This window comes from Sinohyriopsis cumingii, chromosome 6 (genome assembly GCF_028554795.1).
Source record: "Sinohyriopsis cumingii isolate HCF-2022 chromosome 6, ASM2855479v2, whole genome shotgun sequence".
Classification (NCBI taxonomy): domain Eukaryota; kingdom Metazoa; phylum Mollusca; class Bivalvia; order Unionida; family Unionidae; genus Sinohyriopsis; species Sinohyriopsis cumingii.
Genome location: NC_142966.1, coordinates 155,333,021 through 155,355,964, shown reverse-complemented (window position 1 = coordinate 155,355,964; position 22,944 = coordinate 155,333,021). Strand labels below are relative to the sequence as shown.

At 36.4% G+C, this 22,944-nt stretch overlaps 1 protein-coding gene across 4 annotated transcripts in view; it reads left to right on the top strand.

Moving 5' to 3' along the window:
* LOC149798323 (uncharacterized) overlaps positions 1 to 22,944 on the top strand; it is a 106,295-nt gene that overhangs the window by 45,934 nt on the left and 37,417 nt on the right. For all 4 annotated transcript variants that reach the window (XM_089963461.1, XM_089963462.1, XM_089963459.1 and 1 more), the window contains 5 exons: positions 552 to 657; positions 5,428 to 5,554; positions 7,987 to 8,176; positions 19,154 to 19,214; positions 20,462 to 20,636. In XM_089963461.1, coding sequence (XP_089819587.1) covers positions 552 to 657; positions 5,428 to 5,554; positions 7,987 to 8,176; positions 19,154 to 19,214; positions 20,462 to 20,636 — 659 coding nt within the window. The remainder of the gene's footprint in view (positions 1 to 551; positions 658 to 5,427; positions 5,555 to 7,986; positions 8,177 to 19,153; positions 19,215 to 20,461; positions 20,637 to 22,944) is intronic.

Genomic DNA, 22,944 nt, shown 5'->3' with positions numbered 1-22,944 from the left:
TCTTGTGTCATTAATATTTTCTTGAAAATATCTCGCACTAAGGTAAGAACTGGCTGAAGTCTACGGAAAACAAATAATTGTCATTATTGCATTTGATAGCTTTTGCAACTGTGTATACCCATGTATCGTTGTATTTGCTGGAGTAGGGACCAAGTCTGGCATGACTATTAAAAAGCATTATATCCGTACAATTCAGACCTCAAGAGTTTGTCCATCATAGCTTCAGAAAGGAACAATTTCTCAGTCCATAACCAGGATACCTAGATCCTTTCAGCTTCTCTCAACTTTTCTTTCCTGTGATTGAAGCAATTTTTGCAAGATTTCCTTATGGTGAGCTACCTTTTTCAACTGAATGCTTTTGTTCTGTTTGCCAGAAACTTAACACTATGTCTCAAAGACCGATATCCAAAACTTACACTGTCTCAAAGACCGATATCCAAAGCTTACACTATGTCTCAAAGACCAATACCCAAAACTTACACTATGTCTCAAAGACCGATATCCAAAACTTACACTATGTCTCAAAGACCGATATCCATTTCTCTTGGCAGACCTTATGCGGCAGTGAAGTCAGAGTTTGGAAGATATGCTACTTTCTTCTCTCTGCTTCGTGATTTTATTACAGAGTTTCCAGAGGCTCGGGTTACATCAGCCAAGGTGAGTGGCTATCAAATAATTTCATTTATTTCTTGCATATTTATAAGACTGAATTAGCAGGGAAATAAAGAAGTGATAAGATTACATTTATTGATATTTTTGTAAATAATTGCTTTCCAGATATGCATATGTACCATATCAAATGTAATAACTGTACAGTGTGATTCAAAAGTACTTATTATGGATATACTAAGTACAGGTAAGATAACTATTCTTGAGACTTATTTAAAGGAAACCAGAAACCAATAGAAATATAGAATAATAATAAAAGTACTATAGCAGAAAACCTTATTCTGAAGTATCATCTGCGACCGTAATGCCAATATTAAAATATTGGCCTATCTTCTAGGAGCTGAATTTCCGTGACCTCGTATGCAAAATTTCCGTGCCTATTCGGTTACTTTCGGGATGTGACGTCATAGTAGGGACTCCAGCAGCCCAAGTGGGAGTTGCCACAGTAAAAGACAATACCGTTTTGCATTGCTTACGGGTGTAATAGAACATTAAGAAAAGCCTGTGGACAACATTTTTTTTTCTTTTCCGAAAGATAAAGGCATAATGAAAGAATGGATACATTATTACAAATGAGTCGATTTCAAAGCAGCACCATGCAGCACTATGTGTTCGTTACATTTCTCAAAGAACTGTTACGAGAGGGATCCTGAAAAAATGGCAGCTCAAGGATACGCAAATGCTATGCCTAGACTAAAAGTTGGCGCTGTTCCAGACATAACGTTGAATATTTTAAATCCTGGGAAAAGTGTTAAACATGCGAGTTATGAAAATAGGCAGAAGGCCGAGTAAGTGACCACAAAATGCAACAATCAATTCACAGATCTTTTATCTACATCAGCAGTGCTAAAAATAAATCTGATAGCCCAACACCCTGGGCCCCTCTGGGTTTAGTTCCAGCCCATCCTGTATTCAAAGTGAGGTGCCCGTCAGGCTTGTTGAAACAAAAATTCTTTGCCTGAGGAAACTTTGATCGTGCTGGTGAAATGAGTAAATGTATTTTCAAGATGTTGACATACATGCCTTAACACGGCACAATCTAAATCAAATCACTACTGTCCAAGGTGAAATTTAGATTTGATTTTAATCAGATGGAGGCTTTGCCAAAAATAATATTCTAAACCTGTCATGTTTCAAGAAAACACAATTTTCAGTAATCTTTTAAAAATTACAAATTTAAAAAAAAAATCATTGTATACATGTAGTATGTATAAACGGTAATCTGTAATGTTTGGAACTGATATAAAACTATTCCTTGGGCAGTTTAAATGGCAGCAATTAAAAGAAAAGAGGTCAAAGTTTCACATTAAATGGCTGACAATAGAGACTGGGGGCGGGGAGACACTATTGACCCAACCCCCAACCCCTTGCCCCAATGTGCGAGCGCCCATGGGACGTACCTTTTCTCCATGTGATACGCCTTATTATTCCCCCAGGACAAGCCCATTTTGCATATTCTGGTTAGCTCTGGCTAAATTGCAAAATAGCTAGTTTTAATTTAAGTACGCAAACAATAAAGCCGGTGTGACTAATGAACAGACACCTTATCCTTGCATTGATCTTGTGAAAAGGACTGCCTTTCGGACATACTTCAAAGAAACCATGTTCGACAGTGTGTGTATGTGTAAGCACCATCAATTGATTGCCAAAATAAACGATGCCTATTTTGTTGTTACTTACGATGCCATGGACTTCAGGTTTAAGTCTTAATGCATGTAACACTGTTTGCTGAACAAAATATTTATTCAGAATTAGTTCTTTAGGGCCACATGTACTACATGGTACATTTTGTTTTATTCCTTGCAATTTAATCATGGTAATTAAACTTTACATATACGGTAGGGGAATGTCAGGTGTTAACTGGCCGAGTTTTTTCAGCGGAAATGGAGATGCGATTTTGTTTGCAGAGAAAATTTCACAGTGATCATTCATTTAAGCTAATTGGTGACAATTTTATTCTTTTAATTTTTTTATACTATAGTACTGTTGTAGTTGTTTAAAAACATCTGAAATTTACTTGAATAATGTTTAATTTTCATGTTCTATTTACTGAATAAGAAAAAAAGAAAAAAAAATGTGTGATATTAATTATTTCGTCCAGTGCTGGTTTTAGATGTGTGTGTGTGTGATTTGAATTTTTAAGGTAGCTTTAACAATTTTTCAGTCATATCACTACGATGTCTGCAGTGTGGCAGTTTAGACTGAGGATTGCATACATTATATCTATTTATAAATGGTTTGGGGTTGGGTTTTTTCTTCTGACAAATGAAAATTGACAGACATAATGTAATAATCGGGACTTTGCTGCGAAAAATTTAGAGATATTACGAGATCGGGATGTAGATGAGGAAATACCCCCACAATCGGGAGGTTTTTCTCCCGGCTTGAGAGTTGACAGGTATAAACTGTTCGGGCTTGTGGAATTTCAGTTAGGGCTTGAGTTTATTTAAGTCACCAGCCCGGGGCCTGTGCCTTAAAAATTTCTTTAAGCACTGACTAGTACAGTACATAAACTATTATATCAGACTGCAGATTCAAGTTTTGAATGTGCAACCCAAATGTGGTCTCCTTCCATCTGCCTCGCTCGCCAATGTTTATGTTTGTATTCGAGGACTGGCTAGTATTGCATCACGGTACCACGTGATCTGTCGTCTCATCAAAACTCAAAAAAACTCGGCAATTTACGGAATCGTGGTATCTTCCATGCAATAAAATCACTCCCCGCTTACGATATTTAATTAATAAACATGACAGTCGGATTAAAATCTGTAGAGAATTACATACGTAAAAGGAACATTTTGATTTCTAGTCTTCTTTAAGTCACAAAGTTAAATGGTAATAAGCATGCATGATAATAAGTCCCAGTCCATGAAGCATGTTGGAAATGAGACACATGTGGTTAGTAATGGACTTTTTATGTAAGCTGTGATACAAAATGGGATATTTACTTAATTAATGAATGCGTAGTTATTCCGTTGAATATGGTATAATATTTCATTATGGCATGCATAAGTATTCCATTGAATATGGTTTAAATTATGCAACCGTCCATAAACAATGTAGTCCCACTTTTGCCAGGACATTAAGCTTCAGCAGACCGGCAGTCTAAACTCTTCATTCTCTTTATGATATTAAACAGGTAGGATTGCAAATGGTGTTGCAAATTGCACATGTGGATGTAAATATGCATATTGGTGTTGATGTTTTTTTTATTGTCTTGGTTGGTTTTAAAAGAACTTGTAACACATTGCTGGCTATATCCTGTATCATGCCTAGAAAATGAGAGCTAAGTGCCTTTGCCAAGGACACACCTAGACTGCCTGATATTGATGATAGTGCATATGTTAGACTTGTCTGATGTGGCAAAGACTGATTTTTACATTATTGGATTCAATGTTTTCTCTCGTATAATATTTAATTTTTTTGGCCAAATTCCTAATGATGTATAATCCAAAGGCTTTGTTATAATGTTCCTTTGTTACAGCATTTAATTGGTTATGGCATTTGATTTTGTGTGATCTGCCTGGGACAGTTAGCTCAAATATAACATTGTTATCACCTGACATGTCTAAAAGACCAGATGAACTGTGGCAGTCGGTAAAATAACAAAGGCTAAATAACAAAGGCATATGGTAACTAAAGTGTAATAATCACACATCATTCATGATCAGTAAATAACAAAGACCTAACAAGCGTGCCAGGTTTTAAAGGCATGATAGAAAAACTTCGTACTTTAGAATCACGGATAGCTGGTTACATGCAGTTAAAACATGAAAAAAAATGCTGCTTTTTCATACCATTTTGACTAAATAATTTAGGAATGTCCTTAAACCATCAGTCTATACCTGTATGTGGACTCACTGAGTACAGCTCTCATGTTTAGTTTGAATTCTGACTTTTGTGAAAATGCTGCAATTTCACTGGTCAGAAAAAGAAATCAGTGTCTCTGCAGACAAAAAGCTACAAATAATATAAAGAATAGAAGCAGTGCATTAAAGAAAGGATATGTCTGATTTGTTTGATTTGCCATGTCCAATGATTGGAACTATTTGGTTTAGTCATGAAAAAATTATGAGTGTAACTGTTCCATAAGAAATTAGTCTGGAAACCAGGATAATGATTTGTCAGATCATGTTAATTCTGATAGTGACACTGTCACATCTGTGACACCATCATTTGAGGATATTGTTGTGAAATAGTTATTGCCAGGAAGCAACTGATATTTCTGTTGCTGGCAGTGACAAGAATGACAGTAGTTTAGCACCAACCATCATATGTGTTGCCATTGAGGTTCTAGTTAGCACAGCAGACGTTAGACAGTATCTACAAGCTCAGTGTAACACAACTGATATTCTTTACGAGTGTGTAATTTAAAGTCATATAAGGAGAAAATCTCAGATTGACAACTTCTTTCCATCCAGTTAAAGAAAGGATTATTTTACTAGTTGTTAAGCTATTGAACAAAGACAGTTTCACATATAAGTGATTCATATGATTCACCTGCTAGTACATGTACATTTTCATCAGATGGTTAAACTTTCTGGTTTATCACTTTTTTCATCATGATAACATGTATTTATATGCTTGTATGTTGGTAGAAAAAATTACATGAGTTCTGACAGTAATCATGCCAGTATAAATTGTTTACTATACACATGCCTAACATCACTGACATGGACCTTCAGACAGTCTGAGAAATAGATGATGTATTTGGAAATAACTACTTTATTATCACTCTTTGTTGGGTTTTTTATGCAGCTGGAGGAAAAAGTCCGGGAATGGCAGGAGTCATCATCCAGCACTCTCAATCTATGGGTCTCTGATCAGCCCAACTGGATGGATGCTGTTGTGTCAGCCCTCAAATTCCTTGGAGGAGACACCATAGGTTAGTTATACAGTTATGTTAAATTGTTTCCACATAGCATTTTGAATAGGGCTTCTCAATATTTCCTTATGATTTTCAGCATTCAAACTTTAGATACATCTATTCAGCTATTGAAGAAATCTAAAAGTAGGTACAGTGAACTTGGAATCAGAAGGTTGTGATTCTTGTTATCGCTACTTTTTCTGAACAGACGGCCATAATGACATGGGATATTTAGATGGTCATAACAACATGGGATATTTAGATGGTCCTGAATGAAAATTAGGCTGATATGACAGTCATCTGGCGCCAAGGTGGCCATCTTGAAAATCTTGTTATAGCTGCTTCTCCTGAATAGAGTCATTTCAACAGGGGCTTTTTACTAAAAGATTTTTTTTTAACTCTTGGATGGTCCAAAATTAATAATGGTGCTAATCTGATATCCAGCAGGGCTGCTGTGGTGACCATTTTTAAAATCTTGTCATGGTTACTTTACCTGGATAGCTGGAGAGGCCCATGGTGACCAAGCGGTCTAAAGCACTCTCCTTTTCAGATCTTTGTCATCTTACCTCTGTCTGCATGGGTTCAAGTCTCGTACTCAACCAATGTGGGTATGTGATTAAGCTTACCAGTAACTTCCTGTGGGTCATTGGTTCTTCCAGGGGTCTTCTCTGGTTGTTCCTCGACCAAATATGCTGGCTGCCATGTATAGAACATCATGTGCTGAAAAATGGTGTTAAACCCATAACAACAAACCAGGCTGAACAGCTGGTAATATATTGACATGGGGTTGTTCACTCCAAGATTTTGTTTTGTTTTTAAGGGTTTTAAATAATGCCTGTCTGACATGCATTGCAGCCATCTTGAAAAACTTGTCACTTATTCTTGCTGAACAAAAGTCCATAATGCTTTTTTTATTTACAGATGGTACTAAATGAAAATTTTAGTTATTTGACATCCAAGATGGACATAATGGTGGCCATCTTGAAAATTTTATTACTGTTCTTCTTAGGCAGATGGTCATATCAGTGTGTAATTTTCACTAAAAGACTTTTTATGACATGTAGATGGGCTTGAATGAAAAGTGTGCAGATATTATATTAACATGGGTTAGACATTTTTTAAAATGAGGCCGATCTAACCTCCAAATGTAAAGGTTATATTGACATGGTGTTAGACCTTTTTCAAGATGAGGCTGAATTAACCATCCAAACTAAAAATCTTAATACTACTTCTTATGAATGGATGGCTGTATTGATATGTACTGTTCACTCACACACTACAGCAGTATATAGCAAGTCCTGAATGTAAACTCCAACATGGCAACCAGTGACCATCTAAAAAAAGTCATAACATTGCTGCTTTTGAAAGACTGGTAGCATTGACATGGGGTTTTCACTTCAACACCTCTTGCAGTATATCATTGGTCCTTCATGAAAATGGTGCAGATCTGACTACAGACATGTCCACTCTGTTGTGAACAAGTTAAGAAAACCAAACCTACTTGACCTTTGCATCAAGTAAAAGGTTACTGCTTCACTGACCTTATGAGCACAGTGACTTGTACTGTATAAATGTATTTTAAACAGACTTTGTATTTTGTTGTGGGTCAGTAAACAAGTTGAGAGTCAAGACTCTGACATTGATTTTATGTTCAAAGGTTTTGGCTTGGGTTATCTCTGATGGCTTGAGAGCATGAGAACATAAAACAATTATGACATACTTATATATTGCACTTATCTTGTGAACATGTTAACTGAAATATGCAAGAAAATATTTTTGTGTCCAGATTTAGTAAGTTCAAGTTTAGTAAGTTCAAGTGGTTCAAGGATATCTGGGATTGTTTCAGCACTCTTCAATGGTAAAGAAACCAAAATATTGGAAAAACAGACTTATGGGTTCTGGAAATTTCTTTTTGGCCAGTAGAACATCATTTCTTTCTTAAACTTATAGATGTGTGATAAAATGTTATAATTTTCAACATTAAAAATTAGAATGTAGGACATGACAATTTGGACTGAATATTCAAACATGTAGCAAAAATTTATAAAATTTAAAAGGACATTTTCAGACTTATATTGTATTCCAGTGTAATTGAATTTAATTCACTATTGGATTAAAAACTTGGACAGTAAACTCGAAAAATTATTTTCCAGAAACATAGATGCCATTGTGGCATGATGATGCCCCCTCTTGGATTGTTCAGAGGATAATTTGCATTTGCAGCAGCTTCCAAATAATATAATGAAAATATTTATTAGTTAAAATAATTGTCTTATATCTTGAGATTATGAGTGTTTAATGGTGGTTAAATTGTTAAAAATTGAGGAGTTTGTTTTCAGAAAGGGATCATTGGAGTTCAGAAAAACAGTTGTGACAATAAATTTCCATAAACCCTCAAATCCTCAAATACATTACTTCTGTGCATTTAATTATAATTCTGTTTTCATAAGGCATGAGTATAGAGAATTTCATCCCATATCTGGACTACAAGGAGAGAGCACAGCAGTGGCGGTGGATTGGGGTAGGCCGGGATTCAGATGAACAGCTCTCACAACTCTACAAACACTGGCTTCAGTTTCGAACAGAGGTTTCTGATTATTCTCTGGATGGAAGAGAAGGATCCCCCCCACCTGCACGATCGTAAGTTAGGTTACAGATGTTGTCTTGACTTTAGTAGAAGATAGTGATACTGGTATTACCTATAAGATGCTGATGGAATCTCTTTTCAGCATCCATGTCAACAGGGTTGCCAATCTTGGGATTTTATCCTAAACGTTTAAGCTTTATCAGAATTGTTCAAAGTTTTTTAAACCGGCATTATATTGCAGTTTGCAGGTAAGGCATTATGTAATTTGAAAGAACTATATTTCTCCTTTGAATACATTTGCTGATCACATTACCATTAGGGATATAAGCCTGCTATCTCTTGAATCCAGCCCTACTAAAAGACAAATATTCATTTCTTTCTGTCTATGATATATAGACGGGGTAGTACTCTTGCCCGTCACCTCCCCATTTTCAGTTTTGTAATTGTGCACAACAGAGTATGAATAAGACTCTCATTAAATCCAAGTCTTTGTGCATGAAATTCAAGTCATCCATTCAAAATCTGTTAGAGCCACCTCAGTGAACTCATTCTTCTGCTGAGGTTCACTATGGAGATGGCAAGGTTTGTCTGACTCTCCATCAGAAAGGACAATTATGCCATCAGTCTCAATCTCACAAATACCTACTCTCATGTCCTTATTCACCCAGCGTCACAAACGTTTCTTTGGTTTGTTTACTATGACAAAGTGTATCAATTTCAAGTCCTTCCCTTCTTTCTAAATATCAGCTCCTTGGTCATCACCATAATTATGAATTGCATTGTCACCTTGTTCAGGTCAGCATCCTCTACGGTGACAATGGTGTATATGGATGATTCCTTCCAAAGGCATGGTAAGTGCTATGTTCCTCAAGTGCAGAAATGATCTTCTATCCCAACACAGTTTTCTAGAGAACTGGGACAGAAATCTGAGCACCCATTCCACTGTTTTGTCTGCCTGGAAATGGTGTTTATAGCCAGTCTCATTCTTGTACATCTCCCGCATGTCTGTCCTTTGGAACGTTGAATTCATTACTGTTTCAAGCAGGACATAGGTTTCATTGCAAGAGTTCTTGCAACTCCACGGGTTACCTTGATCCTGCTAGACTGCCTTTATATGTGCCTATTACAAATGACTTTGTGTGCTCAGCTGTGCCTCTTTTCCAGTCCACTCAACCAAAAAGTCAGTATCACGAATGAGGTACAACCATTCCTGTGCCAGTGGTACAGCCAGGGTTGGCTCAGGACATGGAAAAGATTGTATGTATAGATACAAGTACATACAGTTGGGTGACCTACTTGTTGCCAGGTTTCAGTATGGCCAATGGCAAATGGGGACCAGGGGAATGGCCTCTTCCTGTCAACTTTCTTGAAATTAGAGCTGTTGTAAACAGCTTTTAAATCTGGAAGGATCGATTCAGCAGTAAGTCAGTCCTGATTATGTCAGGCAACTCCATTGTGGTGACATACCTCCTCAAACAGTGGGGGCACCAAATTGCCTGATTTGTGCATGCTGTTCTGGCAGTTTCTGTATTGGTTTTACCAACTTCAGATTGACTTGCAAATCAGACACATTCCCAGTAGAATCAGTGTTTGGACTGAAGTTATGTCCAGACAGAGGCAGGTTATTATACAGAATGGTCCCTTCATCCATTGGTGTTTCATTCGATTTAAGGGCATCTGATGATTGCCCTGTTTGTGACAAGGTGGAACTACAACCTGCCTTCCTTCGTCTGACTGGTTCCAGACCTAGAAGCATGGGCTTTTGCTTAGCCCCAAACAGTCATAGTACTGAAATTATTTTTGTTGTTTTTGTTTTGGGGCTTGACGCCATTTTTCAGCACACGATAGGCTATACATGGCGGCCAGTATTAATGGTGGAGGAAGAACCCGGGAAAACCTGGAAAGAACCACCGACCCATGAGAAGCTACTGGCAAGCTTTCTCACATACCCACATTGGCTGAATCCTAGACTCGAACCGCCGCAGACAGAGGTGAGATGGCAGTGATCCGTAACGGAGAGCGCTTTAGACCACTCGGCCACCTGAAATTAATACATGGTTAGAATTATAAGATAATTATGCTAGCCCTTCTTAGATGGGACAAGTGCTGGGTCAATGATCTTGAGCTAGAGAAAAACCTTTCCAGAAAGATTATGGCCAAACCTAATCTCAAACAACCAAGGTATCAGGTGTTTCACCCCTGCCCAGACCATCTTCTCCTTTATTCTTGGCTCTTACCAGGACATCCTTCCAAAAGAAAGAATTTAAACCTGCTATTATGGAGACAATCTTGAAGGCAAGAAGGCCCTCCACACTGAAGGTTTATGAGAAAAGTGACGTGTTTAGAGTCAATACCATTGTTTCTTTTGAGCGCTGACTTTTTTTCTGGTTCAATAGAGAGAAAAAGTTGGCACAAATTACCATCAAAAGCTACTGCTATATGGTATCTAGCATATTCAGGCACCATGGCAGAGGAGATAAGTCATGATCTATCAGACCTACTAAGTTTGATTCAAATAGACCAAAACCTCTCACTGTTTTTAAATGGAATGGCTAATGACTTGGTTCAACTCAGAGAAATTTGAGCTGATCTCTCAGACCTTGCTGAAGCCATTATCATACAAAACCTGTTTTCTGATAGCTTTAGTTTGCAAAATGAGTGAGTTACCTTCCCTATCTTCAGTTCAAATTGGATGATTCGGTGATCCTCTTGACACAATCAGGTTTTGTGGCCAAGAACTGGTTACCATCTTTGGGCAGTCAGAGAGCTGTTATATGATCCCTTTCTTCCATAGGTAAGTCATGAGCAGCAGCAGCCATGCAAGATCCTGTCCATGCTGTCAAGCACTACTTGAAATGTACAGAAACAGGTTGTAGCATCTGCAAATGACTCTTCCTCAACACAAAGGCAGTAAAGCAGGATATCACCTCTCAAGCCCTGTCTTAATGGCTTAAGTGGGTTATATGCTTGGCATGCTCTATCATCTCAAAAAGATCAAAGTTGCTTGATGAGGATTTCAGCTTATGAAATTAGAGTGATCTCTGCAAACCTCATGTTCAAATGCATCGTTTCAAACTGAAACCTAGAAGCTGCATGCTGACATGCAGAGTTTTTATCTCAGGTATATGTCTTCTCAAAGACAGAATCTGAATCTGGTGTGTCTTGGGACTGTGGCCAAGATGACCACCAGACCTAATTAAACCTACACAACCTCTTAGCTTTGCCAGATTCGCCAATAAATTTGACTGTTGTAAGAATTTAGTAATCATCCTTTTAACCTGATAGTCTGGTCATGAATCACATTATCTTAGGCTGTGTTGCTTTAAGCAGAAGAACATTTATCATTCACATTAGAAATTCAATCATTCTGACTGAAAAACATACCTGAAGTATAGGTTGGATGCTCTGTACCAATTATGTATTCTCAAAGGGAATGTATTCAAAGGATAAAGCAAATTTTATAGTCAGTTCTGTTTCTCCAAGAATACTTACTTACCTGATCACACCACATGAAAACCTGTGCCATTATGTGAGCATCCTCATTGGTAGTTTGCTGGGCTTAAAAACTGGTATAACTGCCATATTCCCAGACAGTGTTGGTTTTTTTTTAGACATAAAAAGCGTTTTGAGGTCCAGGGAGGGTGGATCGATTGGGGCACATGACTAAAAAAAGTGCAAGAATAAACCAACTTTTCATATCAGCCTATAGACACTGATAGGAAATTCAAATCTGAATAAATGAAAATAATTTGTCTGTCTTCAAAGCATTTAATACACTTACAAAGAAAAAATATTTGGCAGACTATGATCACCATACACATATGTGCGAACGCATGATCACAACCACACTGACAATAAAAACATATGTTCTTTACAATCCATTGGATGGAAAAATATAGGCCTAATGAGATACAGTCTTTTCTATCTCAATAGTTTAATAGGGAGTTTGAGGGTAATGCAGGTGTCATTAGTGACCGTAACTACACTCATTAGGGACTGGATGGTACTGGTGTTCAGACTCTTTTTCTGGATTTTCTGAGTGAATCCAGGTCAGAACTGGTTTGTTCTGGACAACCGTAATGTTAGTATTACCAAAACTGTATCTGATGCAGTCTGATCACAAGTTATGTGTTTTTTTATAGAAAAATGAATGTATGTCACATTTGGGACTGACCTTTTCATCTGCAAAAAGGAGTGGGCTATACTATTTTCAGTTTTAATAGCGGGGGGTTACAGGTAATTCAGGAGTAATAAATGCCCCTGTCTAGTTCAGATCGTAATACTTTATCAACACAAATAAACTGTGCAAACATGAAAGTGTGCTTATTGTCTTTCAGTCAGTCTATTTTGTGGCTAAAATTATCTTGAAAAGCATAGGTCAGTTAACAGTTAATATTTGAATACGATTAAAATATGATTAAAAAAATAAAAATAATGGAAGGTTCAATTCATCATGTTGAATATGTTACAGGTGGTGCTCCTTTTTCTACAGACAACATATACACAGGAATGATATATGTTAATATGTCACTTGTATTATGTATAAAGAATTAAATGCCCCCACCCCATTGCTGGCATGCTTCACAAAGTAAAACTCCATCAACCATGAGTTCTTAAATTTATTTTTGGTGTGCTTACTTTGATAATAACTAATTGCTTCCTGAATCACCTTAAAAAATGAATCACACTTGAACACTATTCCAAAAACTGAAATAGTCCTGCTTTGTGTTTTATATTTGGAGTTAAATCCGACTTCAAAGAAATGTTGCTGCTGTTCACAAACTTGTTAATAATCTCTAATATCGATGGCTTAAACATTCTCATTCAAGGCAATGATAGGTAATAACTTTTGTTATCCTACTGACCTACATGCATCTAGCAGCTCTTTGATTTACCTATATTGGGTTGTTCCACTTAACCCTTTACCTCATGCAAGTGCCTTTGGATGTCTCTACTCCATTTGCAGTGGAAGCGCCTTTTGATGCCTGCTGTAAACATCGGTCATTTTTAGCGGGTTTTCATAGTGCCACCTTCAGGGAAAACCCTCTATTAGATACCTCATTCATTGCTGTGAATGACTATTACATCAGATCATGTGGTTGCTATTTATGCTCTGGTAGAATGCTGCTATTTAAAGTAACAGGGTCGTATTCTCCACTCTCCAAAATAGAGGTTGCGGATTTCATTCAGTACTTTTCACGATTAGAATCACAACTAAGAAAGCTTCAATAACTTAGGTAAAGGCTCTGATATTGATGTAGGTAGCAATTAGTTTTTATAAATTATCAAATTCAGATGACTTAGTGATGTAGACGCAGACAAAGAACTTGTAAATTTTGAGTTTGAGGAATGGCAGCTACGGTTGGTCATGCAGCTTCACTGACTTGACGGTGAACAAGTTCTCTCAAAATTTTTAAGCACATACAAAATTCTTACGTGAAAAATAATTACACAGCTATAATGATGGACTTTACTCTTAAATTTTTCCATACATAATAGATGTGTACCAAAAATGTGAAAAAATTAAAATTGCTGTTAAACATAACATACACTACACTGATTAACAGTTAACAGGCAGGCCTATGTGTATCGAGTCGAATAGGTAACAGGTGTTTTATTTATAGTGCACTGCACTGGGTAACTTTGCTTCATGTGTATCGGAGGGCTAAAATGCCATACACTCTATGAGGTAACGGGTTAATGATCTTTACCTATGCAAATTAGCACAATAGGCTCACCCACTGCAGCCTTCGCTGCACCCTAGCTATTGTCAGCCAGTTAAGTAATAAATGTGAAATTGTGGTTTATACCTGACCAATTTGCCTTTTAATTGCTGCTATATAGTCTGCACCAAGGATAATTTTACCTCACCTCCAGTCAGGACTGTTTACTCTTTATGTATGCTACATATAACTGGTGTGGTGTTCTTATTTTCCTGTTTTTCAAAGATTACTGAAAATCATGTTGTTGGAAACATGACCATGTAAAGGAGCTTGGGAGTAAATTATCGTGTTTTTAACATGACATGCCATGTTATGGCAGGTATGCAATACCTAATGGTGTTATGTGGAGTTAATGAAAAAGAGGAAAATGCCCTTTGTATGATACATACAGAAAAGACACATTTTCGTCATTTAGTTGGGCTGGATTTTGGAGGCATTAGGCCTATATTGCCAATGTTAATGTGATTAGGTAAGTATTGTAAGAACAAAATAATTTACTAGAAAATTTACCTTTTGTGGAAAAAGTTGTAAGTAAGGTTGACCAATCAACTAACATTTTAACAAAGAACGACCAGGCTTCCTTCAAACTGTCTAGTCAACTTGCCGACATCATGCAGGTTTGAAATGTAACTTGAAGACCCCATTGTCAGTATGCCTTACCTCTTGCAGTGACTTCTACAAAAAACACTGTGGTGTTCCACACAGAAGTCACAACTATTGATAGAGACATTGCAGGCAGGGAATGTCAAAGCCTTATCAAGACATGCAACAGCTGGTTTATAGCATAGTAGCTGTTGGTTCCATGACTTCTCGGAGCAAGAGAGACAACACACTGCAGGGAAAGGACTGATTCTGATATAGTTTTTATCCCTGTCTACTTAAAGCTGAAAATAATGCCATGATTGTGCTGCTCTTTTCTAGATGTTTACGTGGAAGAAGACTTTATTATCTTACTATAGACCTTTACCAGAAAATGTTAGTAGTAACTGTTTGCAAAACAAACATCCTGGCTTTCTACTAGCAACATACATGGTCTCTACAACTTGGGTTAGAATCCCTGAGGTTGACCTCAGTACCATTTGGATGTGCCCAGTATGGTCTGCTTAGACCTCCAGGATGTGGAATTCATACTCCCATTTGCAAATCTTCTTAGAAATTCCTGAGGCTTACATTCCAGTTTAGGTCTCTTCCTTCCTATATGTATCTCAGTCCCTGGGTTGTTTTCCCCAAGTTATGGACCTGGTCATGTCACACTCCAGGACCACCTCTGTTCTAAAGACATGGAACTTGCGGTAAGCTTGCTTCAAAACAACAGCTTCAGTATCTTTTTGTCCAAAGGTAACAATTCCCTCTCTTCCCATTTGTTTTGTCTTGGATTCTTTTTCAACAAGGACAAGGACAGATCTGATTTTGTCACATCTCAGCTTTTCACTCACAATCTTTTTCAATGATTTTGCCTTGTAGAGGATTGTGCATTGATGATCATGGGAGAAATCTTGGATGAACAACCCCCTGAATCTGGCAGCTGAGATTCTCAGGAAAATCCTGACTTGCTTGTAAAAAGAGCTGAACATGCAGATTTTCCACCCAATCCAGAAATTCAAAATCTGCATGCCAGGCTCATATGAAATAAGCCTTCAGAAAGAAACAAGTGCTGCACAAGATTGCTGAGATTAAAAGATCCACCACTTCTTCTAGTGGTATGAGCACATAATATTACTCCATTAAAAACCCTCAGTACTTCAAGTAGCTAACTTCCTCCTTTAGCTTGTAGGAGAGCAGAATTTAGCTCTGATCATAATGAAGATTACTGTTCCATGATTTCTGACACATTTTGGAATAGAGGACGTAAGTCAGATGATGTGTCTCTGACCCTATAGCCAATATTGATGTATCCAACAATGGCCTTGGACCAATTGTCCAAACCTGACATGCATTTAGATGAGGATGAACAAGTCAGTGTTCAAACCACTATCTAAAGCCCCACTGACCTTCCTCCTGTATAACACATGCTTCCTAGTCATCCTTGCCTTGACAAGCATAATCACTGAGATTCATGGCATATTAGTCAATGTAAATAATAGTTCAGTTTCTTTCAAGATGGCGTTAGCATATTTCCAAGAACAGGTTCCTGTTTATGGAAAGCAGTCTATTTTTTGGAACCATCATCTTCATTAGACTTTTCTTCCTAAGGGCATTTTCAGATCCCCCTCAGGGCATCAAAGTTGTACCAGATATGTACTGAGCTAGTCAAAAGAATTAGTGTTCACTTTCTCTTATCACACAAAAAGAAGATATTTTCACTTAGGCCCTTGATCCTGGATTCATTGGATTTATTAATCTACAAGGAATTAACTCGAGACCATGCAGATTTCTTATGCATATCTGTTCATCAAGTTTGGGACAATGCCATCATAACTTTTAAATGAATCTGTTTCCTGACTAATGCTATCCAGGCTGTGAGATGGAGGTCTGACATGACATTTTCTGACTTCTGAGAGACCTTTTATTCTAAAGGAATCAGTTGGACCTAGTGAGACCTATATCAGCCATGCAACAGTCTACCTTTACAGGTCATAGGAGCACAGGTTACTATTCTTCTGCTGGATTTGCTTGAATTGTCCTTTCAGTCATATCTCTTTCTTTATATCTGCTAACTTTTATCTCACAAGACTTGAATTGTCCTTTCAGTCTTATCCCTTTCTTTATATCTGCTAACCCTTATCTCACAAGACTTGAATTGTCCTTTCAGTCATATCCCTTTCTTTATATCTGCAACCCTTATCTCACAAGACTTGAATTGTCCTTTCAGTCATATCCCTTTCTTTATGTCTGCTAACTTTTATCTCACAAGACTTGAATTGTCCTTTCGGTCATATTCCTTTCTTTATCTCTGCTAACCCATATCTCACAAGACTTGAATTGTCCTTTCAGTTCTATTCCTTTCTTTATATCTGCTAACCCTTATCTCGCAAGACTTGAATTGTCCTTTGTGTCATATCCCTTACCTTATATCTGCTAACTCTTATTTCACAATACTTGAATTGTCCTTTTGGTCATATCCCTTTCTTTATCTCTGCTAACCCATATCTCACAAGACTTGAATTGTCCTTTGAGTCATATCCCTTACCTTATATCTGCTAACTCTTATCTCACAATACTTGAATTGTCCTTTCAGTCATATCCCTTTCTTTATATCTGCTAATGTTTATCTGACAAGACTTGAATTGTCCTTTCAGTCATATCCCTTTCTTTATATCTGCTAACCCTTATCTCACAAGACTTGAATTGTCCTTTCAGTCATATCCCTTTCTTTATATCTGCAACCCTTATCTCACAATACTTGAATTGTCCTTTCATTCACATCCCTTTCTTTATATCTGCTAACTTTTATCTCACAAGACTTGAATTGTCCTTTCAGTCATATTAACTCCTTTATATCTGCTAACCTGTATCTCACAAGACTTGAATTGTCCTATTCCTTTCTTTATATCTGTTAACCCGTATCTCACACGACTTGAAATGTCCTTTAAGTTCTATCCCTTTCTTTATATCTGCTAACCCTCATCTCACAGGTCTTGAATTGTCCCTTCAGTTCTATTCCTTTCTTTATATCTGTTAAACCGTCTCTGACTTGAATTGTCCTTTCAGTTCTATTCCTTTCTTTATATCTGTTAACCCATATCTCACAAGACTTGAAATGTCCTTTAAGTTCTATCCCTTTATTTATATCTGCTAACCCTCATCTCACAGGTCTTGAATTGTCCCTTCAGTTCTATTCCTTTCTTTATATCTGTTAAACCGTCTCTCACAAGACTTGAATTGTCCTTTCAGTCATATCCCTTTCTTTATATCTGCTAACTTTTATCTCACAAGACTTGAATTGTCCTTTCAGTCATATCCCTTTCTTTATATCTGCTAACCCTTATCTCACAAGACTTGAATTGTCCTTTCAGTCATATCCCTTTCTTTATCTCTGCTAACCCATATCTCACAAGACTTGAATTGTCCTTTCAGTCATATGCCTTTCTTTATATCTGCAACCCTTATCTCACAAGACTTGAATTGTCCTTTCAGTTCTATTCCTTTCTTTATATCTGCTAACCCATATCTCACAAGACTTGAATTGTCCTTTGAGTCATATCCCTTACCTTATATCTGCTAACTCATATCTCACAATACTTGAAGCAACTTAACAACATTAGGAGACCAGAACTTGGGATTACTCTTAGGTAAGGGGGTTTAACTCCCTCCACCTTTGACTGGTTTTCCTGACATATTATCACCTGGTAATTTATCTGAAAAAGAAACCAATTTATATATACCTACTGCTTATGATCAAAACCTTGTTACCACAAGTCAGTAAAAACCACTTGGCCTGAATAGATTTTCTTGCCTTTATTTTGGTTTTTCAGATTGTTGAATTTTTAAAACATTTTGGACTACTTTTGGTTTACATTTGGGGCAGTGGAGAAATATGAATTTAACATGCATAAATCTAGTTGGAGTAAAATATAAAATATATATTAACGAGATAAACTAATGTTTTATATACATATATAGATGACCTAAATAAATTATTATGCCATTATATCAATTTTTCAGATTTAAAAAAAACCAAAAAACTTTTTAGACACATTCATTTTGGTCTGCATTTGGGACAGTGGGTGGAGTAATATATGTTTTGCAAACACAAATCTACATGATGATAAAGATTTTTTTCATGATTACTTGCACAATCATAACCTGACTACTACTACCCAAGCCCTCCTTGCAGTTACATCCCTGGAAGAGTATATACATCAATTCCAGTAGTAAATTATTAATAACATGATTTAGTACCAGTATCTCTATCCAAGGGGAGACCACTTTGCTTGGCTTTTGTCTTGGTAAGAAGAAGATGTTTTAATATTTTCATTACTAAAATAAGTTGTGCGATATGGCTAACATCTTTCTAATTGATTTAATGGGGGCTCATTTTGTGAGGAAGGTGATCATCTCCTAACATTATCATTGGATAAATATTATTGAAGAAGTGTTTGTTACTAGCATTGGTTTCTCTGTGGCAGGATCAATTAATTATACCCCCTCACCCACATTTTAGTTTCAGCACTTAAGTTTTTTTTTTATTTATGCTTGAATACATCTGCACAGTGGTTAAGATTTATATATGATCTGTGGCAGATTTCTACTGTTCATGAATCTTGGGATTAAACTGAAGAGAATAATTTTTTAAAGCTCATTGAGAATTGTAGCTTGAAATGAGTTTTGTTGTATATTTCATAAAATGACTTGCTTCCTTTGCAGAAAAACAGCATATATTGTCCGACCTTCCACAGAAGAAGAAAAAAGGGTCTTTCAGGAACAGGTTGAGTATTGTTTACTTTTCTTTCTGCTCTGTATTTTGTAAAAGTGCTAGGTTTAGCTTATTGTACAGATTTGGAGGGGACCCTGAGTGGCCAAGTGGTCTAAAGCGTTCTCCGTTATGGATCACTGCCATCTCACCCATGTCTACGTGGGTTTGAGTCTCAGATTCAGCCAGTGTGGGTATGTGAGAAAGCTTGCCACTAGCTTCTTGTGGGTCAGTGGTTCTTTCTGGGGTTTTCCCATGTTTTTCCTCCACCATTAATACTGGCCACCATGTATAGCCTATCGTGTGCTGAAAAACGGTGTTAAACCATACCACAACAACAACTAATAATAGTAACAAGTTATATGGTCTTACTTAAACTAGTAATAGATTCCATGGCCTTTCAGGTTAGTGTTTGTATGTCAATCTCAGATTGAGGTAAATGATTTGAGCTGATAGTAGTTATGTTCTTTTGTATTGTTCCATGGATGGTAGTAATTGACTTCGTAGCAGAAAGTGCTTTTCAAATGAGATCACCAAAACAGTTCCTAAAATAAATGGTTCAAATGTTAATATAAATTCTCTTGTGATGTATAAAGAAATTAACATTTTGAAATTGTACAGATTAACTAAAGCAGTATGTTTACAGTAGTAAAAAGGGCCATGAATAGCTTTCTTCCATCTGATATTATGTAAATTAGTAATACTTTCCAAGTGATCAGCATTCTCAGTACTTTGATGGTTATCTGACCACCATTTATCATAATGTTGCAGTAATACAGGAGTTTTTGTTAGAAGAGCTTAAAAAGTCAAAGTAAAACATCAATTCTTTAATCACATAGTTATTTTGTTTGCCTCTCCAATTCAGTGCAGGGAAAATAAAGTGTTTCCAATATTACTCATTCCTTTTCTGTCCTGTGCCATCCATCATGAATTTTATAAATACTAAGTAACTTTTAAAAGACTTGAATAGATTGAAATCAGAATTGGTTTGAAGCTCTATATGAAATAAGATGTTGGCTAGACTTGATTTTCCATACTTTCTGATCCAATTTTACTGAGCTATCCCACAAATTTTGGGGTAGAACTTTGCCCTTTCACATTGAAACATGCATTTTTCACTCAAACCCTATTGGTCAGGGTTTCTTATGCACACATTTCAAGTTAAACCTTTGAGTCTGAGTTCACCAAATATTTTTAGATTGTGCAATTTCAGTTGATTATTGAGACTAGAATTTATTGATAAAGGAATTTTAATACTCTAGGAACTAAGGCGGTTTCAGAATCCTCACAAAGCCTTCACATACATCTTGCATGGGTACGAGTCAGTGGTGGGACCGGTTAAAGGAGTTTACAGCAAGGAGAATGCAATGACCAAGGCCAGAGAGCATGCCCTGTTAGTGTCTAACAGACCAGCATTTGTTACCATACTCACTCTGGGTAAGAACATTCTTATGCATGTTTTTAAATAAGCAACTCATGTTACCATTGAGACCCATTGTTACGTACCAAATTAGCATTTTAGCATTATTTGATTTGATAATGATAATTATTATAGAAGATAACTCAACTTTAACATCATTATTTTGAATATTTATTGAATGATTGAATGAATGTGGATATATATATATATATATATATATATATATATATATATATATATATATATATATATATATATATACATATACAATATTGCTAAACAATTAGAAAATGTAAACCTTTATTTTGCCATATATTGCGTTTTTAGTTTCTTTGAACCCTCAGATTTTTAATTCATGTTCTGTCAGTAGAAATTTTAGTTAGTTTTGTTTTTCAACACTTTGTACAGAGAATTTATTTATTAAAAGTTTGCAAAATCAAGGATTTTTATAGGGATTTTTGTACCTTAAGAGGCAATTTTTAAATTCCATAAAAGCTACATTTCAAGAAGACAAAATATTTTGAATTAATTTACACCACATGTCTTAAAAATGTCCTAAAAATTACTGATTTGTTTTTAACTTAAATATTTTTTTAAAAAAAGATACATTTTGTTTAATTTTGTTATTTTACTGTTGGTTTTCCTGAATTTAAAACAATATTAATCCTAGTGTGCAAGAGAGTACATTCATAAATTTTGCTGCCAAGAATGTTACAACAAAATGATGTCATTTTAATGATAAATCATGGAGATACTTGACTGTACTCTATTCAAGAAAATATTTGGTGAACACATTTTACAATGTGAATATAGTCATTAAAAAAATCACCAAGACAAACTTTGTAATTGACTTAAATCAGTTAGTAGAGAGATTGTTTGGTACCAGAGGCCTTTCATTTGAATGTCATGTAAGATATTGTTTTCTTTCACTGCCAGAGTTGCCTGTCAGAATCGGGTTGAGTTGTTTTGCTTTCTTTTCTAGATAAATAGATCTCTTCTAGTTATTCCTTATCTAGCTGATTTATAGTTTTACAAATATACATAATAGTATAGTTGCAGTATAGCAACATTTTTGCTTTGCTATCTGAACATACAGTATGTGTAGCTTTATCGTAGGTTGAATGGTGATCCACATCTTAGGTATTAAAGCGATAAATAATTGATACATCCATGAATAATTGATACATGCATTTATGGGCATTAAAGCAGATTGCTTCATTGAGGCTGTTTTTGAATCGTGGCATATCTTTTCCTTCTCCTTACCCAAGAACATAATAAACTTTTTATTACCTATTATTATTTGTAGACCTGAATGTGTAATTGTTAAAAAAATAAGCAGAAGAAATTGCAAATGCTGCATGAATTTAGCAAGTTAAAACATTGCAATGTTTTATATCAATAAGTTATTGGATTTACTGAATTACGATTTATGTTCTTCATGTGAGACTTTTTAAGAGTCCTGACATTCATGGTTTTAGCTATACTGGTCATAGACCAGAACAACATATAGGATGGCCTGTTGTCCATTGTCTGTCATCTGATGTCCTTCATCTGTTTTCCCTCTGTTAGTTATTTCTTCTTCTCCTAAATTGCTTGGAGGATTGCTATGAAACTTCACACATTCATAATGCTATCTTGGCAGTAATCTTGAAGATCATGTTAAAGTTTCTCCCACTGACATGAGCTTTTCACTGGAAGACTAAATGTGATGTCTAGTTGGTTCCAGATGAAAACAGTGCATTGGTAGCCAATTGGTCTAAGACATTCGCCTTTACACACTGACATATCACTTCTATCCATGTGAGTTTGAGTCAGCTCTTCCAATATGGGTATGTGAGAAAGCTTGCCAGTTGCTCACCATGGATCATGATTTTTCCCAGCATTAAAACCACCAAACCAAATGAAACCAAATGAAAATGATGTGTGAGTGTGTGTGATTTGTGGTTTTAACGTAGCTTTAACAATTTTTCAGTCATATCGCTACAGTGTCTGCAGTGTGGCAGTTTATAGTAATGTCTAGCACTGGGGCATCATGCTGCAGACATGTAACATGATGTCCCACCCAGTCACATTAGCCTGACACCAGGCCGACCAGTCCTAACACTAACCTCTTAATGCTGAGCGCATAGCGAGGAAGCTGTTAGTACCATTTTTGTAAGTCTTTGGTATGACTCGATTGGGGATCGAACCCATGACCTCCCGCATCTAAGATGGACGCTCTAACCACTAGGCCACCGGAGCGGTCAATGAAAATGATGCTGATCTCACCACCAATATGGTCACCACAATTGCCATGTTGAAAATCTTGTTATTCTCCTAGTTGGC